Source organism: Neopelma chrysocephalum, unplaced genomic scaffold, assembly GCF_003984885.1.
Source record: "Neopelma chrysocephalum unplaced genomic scaffold, ASM398488v2 Primary Assembly neopelma1_201, whole genome shotgun sequence".
Taxonomy (NCBI): domain Eukaryota; kingdom Metazoa; phylum Chordata; class Aves; order Passeriformes; family Pipridae; genus Neopelma; species Neopelma chrysocephalum.
This window is the reverse complement of record NW_020897863.1, coordinates 347188-352776: the sequence shown is the minus strand read 5'-3', so window position 1 is coordinate 352776 and position 5589 is coordinate 347188. Positions and strand designations below refer to the sequence as shown.

Below are 5589 nucleotides of genomic sequence, written 5' to 3'. Positions count from 1 at the left end.
CTGTGGGGCTGTGGGGCTGTGGGGTGTGGGCTGTGCCAGGCAGGGCAGAGCAGTGACATCCCTGCTGTCCCTCCCCAGGCTGTGACGATCTCATCGGAGCCATCTTCGAGCTGGGGAGGACCCTGTGCCGCCTGCAGCTGTCAGACGAGGAGCTCGCCCTGTTCACAGCAGCTGTCCTGCTGTCCCCAGGTACAGCCCCCGCACCCAGGGGTGTCCCGTGGCACAGCTGGGCAGAGCTGACCCGTCACAGAACATCCTGAGCTGGGAGGGACCCACAGGGATCATCCAGCCCAACCCCTGGCCCTGCCCAGGACACCCCAACAATCCCACCCTGTCCCTCAGAGCGTTGTCCAAACGCTCCTGGAGCTCTGGCAGCCTTGGGGCCGTGCCCACTGCCCTGGGGAGCCTGGGCAGTGCCCCAGCACCCTCTGGGGGAAGAACCTTTCCCTGAGATCCATCCCAAACCTCCCCTGACATGACTTCCTCAGCACTGGTTCCTTGGTGTTTGACCTCAGTCGTTCCTCGCAAAGGAGGTTGGGGGGGAAAAAATGCACAAAATGCATCTGCCAAAACCCCTCGGTGGGGAGAGGAGCTGTGTCACCCACAGAGGAAGGGAGGGCACGGAGGGAGGCCCAGCTGGCCATGCCACTGCCCCCAAAACCATCCCAGAGATCCCCCCAGCAGCTCTGCCCTGGTGTCCCTCACAGATCGCCCCTGGCTGACCGAGTCCAAGAAGGTGCAGAAGCTGCAGGACAAGATCTACGTGGCCCTGCAGCACGAGATCCAGAAGAAACACTCCGCCGAGGACAAGCTCTCGAAGGTGGGGGGTGGCACAGGGGGTGGCACAGGGGGGGCACAGGCGTGGGCTGTGCCAGGGGGTGTCTGAGCTGGGGCACGGGGCTCCACCAGAGCTCAGGAGCCACACACGGGTGTTCCTGGGGCACTCAGACCTGCCCAAGGAGGAGAAGGATTTCTCTTTCCAGGGGCTGTGGATCTCCTGGCAGTGCAGGCAGAGGCAGCCCCAGGCTGCTGAGCGTGGCACTGCAGCAGGCAGCGGGTTTTTTGGGCAAAAGGAGCCTTATTCAGGAATGCTTTGGGCAGCACGGAGCTGGAGCAGGGAGGGGGGCCCTGGGGGGCTCCTTGAGCCCTCCCAGGTGCTGGTTTTCCTGGGGAAAGACATGGGTTTGGGGCTGAGGCCACGTTGCTGCCAGGCTGCCCAAAGGGGGGCTGTCTGCTGGTGCCCCAGTGCCAGGCACAGCCACTGGTCCCCAAACCCATCCCTTGTCCCCAAGGGAGGTGGAACAGCAGGAACAGCAGGGCAAGGGACACAAACTGGGAACCCAGTGGTCCCCAAACCCACCCATTTTCCCCAAGGAAGGGGGAACAATGGCACAGGGATGTTAATTGGGAATCCAGTGGTCCCCAAACCCACCTGCTTGTCCCCAAGGAAAGGGGAATGGCAGCATTAGGGACAGTAGTTGGTAACCCAGTCACCCCCAGACCCATCCATTCTCCCCAAGGGAGGGAGAACAGCAGGGAAAGGGAATCCAGAGGTCCCCAAACCCTCCTGCTTGACCCCAAGGAAGGGGGAACAGCGGCACAGGGACACTGGCTGGGAACCCAGAGGGGTCACCATCTCCTCCTCTCCCCGCAGATGGTTTCCAAGCTGCCCTTGATGAAGACCATTTGCAACCTGCACTTGGACAAGCTGGAATTTTTCCGTCTCCTGCACCCGGAGACCGCCATGAACTTCCCTCCCCTGTACAAGGAGGTTTTCAACTCGGAGCTGCAGTACAGCGACCCTCGCGAGAGCTAAGGCCGGGAGCCACCTCGAGGCCCTTCGAGCCTCCCCAAAATTTGGAGACGAACTGCACTTCAGAGGTTTGGGGCAGTTTATTTAAATCAAGTCAATCAAACTCGAGAGAAGCCGGGGGGGCTGCGGGTGCCCCCAGCCCCGTGGCCCCGCCGTGGGTCGCAATAGCTCTTGAATGTAAAGCACCTTGAAGGAAAAAGCAAATGGACTTTGCCATACCAGTGAAATGAATGTGAAATCTCTGCTGGGGAGGGGAGATGCTCCTGGCAGTCCTGCTGTCCTGGCTGCACTCTCCACCTCTGATTTTTTTTTTTAATTATTGTTTTTTTGGGGTTTTTGTTGTTTGTTTTTTTTTTTACCCAAACACAAGACATGGGATAAAGAAGGGGCGATGCTGACTCGGCTGGGTGGGGTGGGCTGGAGCTGAGGAGAGGGAAAAGGGAGAGCCTTTGGTTTATTCCTTCTCCCAGGGGTGCAGTGAGCCCACAGGAGCTTGGCCAAGAAAGACCCAGCTGTGGCTGGGGAGTGATTCAGCACAAAATGTTCCCGTGGAGGAGGCTGGTGCAAGGGAAGGGACACCCAACACGACAGGGAAAAAGCTCTGCAGGGCCTCCGTGTCCTCCATCACAGCATTTCCCCAAATGCCCGGCCAACTCCCCGCCCAGCTGGGCTCTTTGGAGCTGATTTGGCAGATCCACCTGCCTCGTGCCACCTTTCCACACCCCCAGTGCTTTTCCCAGCCCGTGTGACCGCAGCCAGAGCCCGGCTCCAGCTGCTCCACCCCGGGTGCCGAGCGGTGCCGGGGCTGTCCCTGTCCCCACAGTGGTGGCTCTCTGGGTGCTGCTGTTGTCTCATCGAGCCCATTAAAATTTCCCCGTGGCTCAGCACCCAGAGGAGGGTTTGAGGCCCTTCCTCCACCCACCCCCACCCCGCTGCCGGGTCCCCCCTTCCCACACTGGACACGGCTGCTCTTGCAGGTTCAGTTGGACCCAGGTTCTTCCCCCCAAGGAGCTCCTCAGAACTGTTATTTTGGGGCTTGTTCTCTATTTAGCAGGATTTAGGAGCTTTTCAGGGGGAGAAACTGCCTGTTGGGGTCAAGGGGAAGCAGAAGGTCCTTATTCCTTCCCTTCAAGGAATAAGGGTGATGGGAAGGAATGCGGTGTGGTCGGGACCTGCTGCTCCAGGCTCGGGAAGCTCAAAGGTGACAAAGGGAAGGATTTGTGGGGTGATGCTGCGATAGTCCTCGGCAGTGGGAACACTTGAGAGACTCTGTGGCTCTGCAGATGGCTTTTTCCGTCCCTGTTCCTGCTCCTCCTGCAGCAAATGCCAAAAACTACAAGGGAAAACCCTGCTCCGAGGCAGCCCCAGTTTCTGCTGACAAAGGGCTAAAACCCCGAGCCCCTTCCTGCTTCGTGCTGATCCCTCGTGCTCCCAACCCCCTCCTGCAGCAGTTTGGACCATCTCTGAGCGGGAGCCAGAGACCTTCAGCTCCACAGTTGCACCCCTTGAACTCAAGGAGCAGCTCTCTCAGTGTTGTCAGGGATGTTCGTGCTTTTGGGTGAAAGATCTCCTTGGGAAGAGCACGGACCAACCTCGACCCGGGAAGAGTCGCCGGTGGGATTTCTGCCTCGGTCTAAGGCAGAGGGAAATGTGGGGGCTGTGCAGGGTTTGAGAACCACATCTGAACTGCTCCTTGGAGGAGATCAGAGCCCTCTCCAACGCCGTTGGAGCCCAGGAATCTGGGAAAGGCTGCCAACCCTCCCACGGCCCCACGTGAGTGCCAATGCGTCGTCCTCGTCCGCCGGGTTGGGGACGTGCCCCGCTGGTTTCCCGCCCTCTCAGCTCCTCAAGCTTTGACAGAAGTGAGAAGTCAGCGCTGCCTTTTACATCCAGAGGGTTGTGCCTTTTTTTTGGGAGCATCATGGAAACGACCGTGCTTCGCAGTTCGGGACAGCGGCGCCGCCTTTCCCAGAGGGACACGGGTGTTCTGAAGTATTTGGGGAAAAAGGAGGAGAAAAAAAAAAAAAAAAAAACACAGCCCCTTGTTTTCAGCCTCAGTGTTCATCAGCCAGCTGATGCTCAGCGCCACCGGATCCATTCCACCCGGCAAAGAACCCAAGGAAGCACCTTAAACTCGGGAACAGCCCCGGCTTTGTCCTGGCTCACGACACAGCGTCCGCCTCGTGGGAGAGGTTTGGGATCCTGAGCAATAAAAAAAGCCCCCCCCCCCCGTGGGAACCTAGGGAAGACTGGAAGTATTAAGACACGTGTAACCCGACCTGCCAAACCGCGGGGAACCTGCACTTTCTAAGTTCTCTTTGACGGAACCGACTCGATTCGCTGATTTCTCGGGAGGGGATAAAGTGATTCCACGTCGATTCGCTGATTTACTCTGGCTTGGGACGGGCGAGATGCCTGGGAAGGGATGGCAAGGGCTGCGGCCAAGGCTGGGCCGAGGTCCCTCGCGCCCCGCTGGGCCTCCAGGAGCATCGAGGGAAAGGGCAAAGGACAAAAACCTGGGTAGAAATGCCTGAAAAAGGGAGATTTCCCCTCTCCCTGTGCCAGGGCCGCGTGTGCCCACTGGGGATGATGCCCAGGAGCCCCGAGACCTCCAGATTGCTCCAATGCTCCGTCCTTGGCGTCTTGGAGATGTTTCCAACCCTCCAGCCATGGGATGTTTGGCCGCTTTCCCATCAAACAGCCCTGGGGAGCCTCTCGCAGTGATGGCTCTTGTCCAGACCAAGATTAATTTCGTGTTTGTTTGTTTGCTCTGGCAGTTTAGCTGAGTGTCCGTTTCCACCTGCAGAACCCTCACACTGTGTATAAAAAAATGGATCAAAAATATATATAATATATATTCTTGTGAATGTTGGTGCAAAAGAGAAAAATATATAAAGTTTCAGTCGGTTTTATGTTATTTTTTATCTCTTATGAATGAAAGAAAGAAATGGAAAACCTTTTCTTTCCATTTACCACCCTCCACACACACCTACCTGTAGATACCAACAGGTTTTATGGAAATGTTTTACTTTTTAGATTTAGGAAAATGCTTCTGTTCTCATTGAATGTTCTGTCTTGTAAGATTGTAATTTCTATTTTTTTAAAGAAAAGAAAATAACTAAATAAAATTTCCTCTTTCGGACCAGTCAGCTTAGGAAGGGAGGGCAGGGGAGGGAGAAACGTTTATTTAAGGACAAAACTTGTTGTCTGAATTTTTCATGACATTAAATAAAAAGTAATATAATGTATGGATGAAAACCTTTTTATTGAGGTGTGCTCTATAGGTACATAGATGTATATTGCACAGAAAATGCAGGAAGAAAAATAAAGTCTGTTTTGCAAGGTCAAAAAAAAAAGAATTAATAATGTTGGAAACAGTGATTTTAAATTTTAGCAAATGGCAAGACTGGAAGGGAATCCCTCAAAATCATGGAAAAAACCTTTAATTTTCCCATGGGCTCAGGACCCAGCTGGACCAGAATCATGTAATGGTTTGGGTTGGGAGGGACATTAAAACTCATCCAGTGCCACCCCCTGCCATGGGCAGGGACACCTTCCACTAGCCCAGGTTGCTCCAAGCCCCGTCCAACCTGGCCTTGGACATTTCCAGGGATGGGGCAGCCACGGCTGCTCTGGGCAACCTGTGCCAGGGCCTCCCCACCCTCACAGGGCAGAATTCCTTCCCAATCTCCCATCCATCCTGCGCAGGATTTGGACACAAGGGGAGATTTCGAGTGTTAGAAGGTGTTATGGGTTCCCTTGATGCCAGGCACACA

General features: G+C 55.5%; 1 protein-coding gene across 4 annotated transcripts in view; it reads left to right on the top strand.

The window, feature by feature from the left end:
* Positions 1-5169, top strand: part of LOC113977176 (nuclear receptor ROR-beta-like) — a 19039-nt gene extending 13870 nt beyond the window's left edge. For all 4 annotated transcript variants that reach the window (XM_027703068.1, XM_027703070.1, XM_027703067.1 and 1 more), the window contains exons 8-10: positions 79-189; positions 708-820; positions 1655-5169. In XM_027703068.1, the coding sequence (XP_027558869.1) occupies positions 79-189; positions 708-820; positions 1655-1816 (386 nt within the window). In that variant the 3' untranslated portion in view covers positions 1817-5169. The remainder of the gene's footprint in view (positions 1-78; positions 190-707; positions 821-1654) is intronic.
* The last annotated feature ends 420 nt before the right edge of the window (positions 5170-5589 follow it).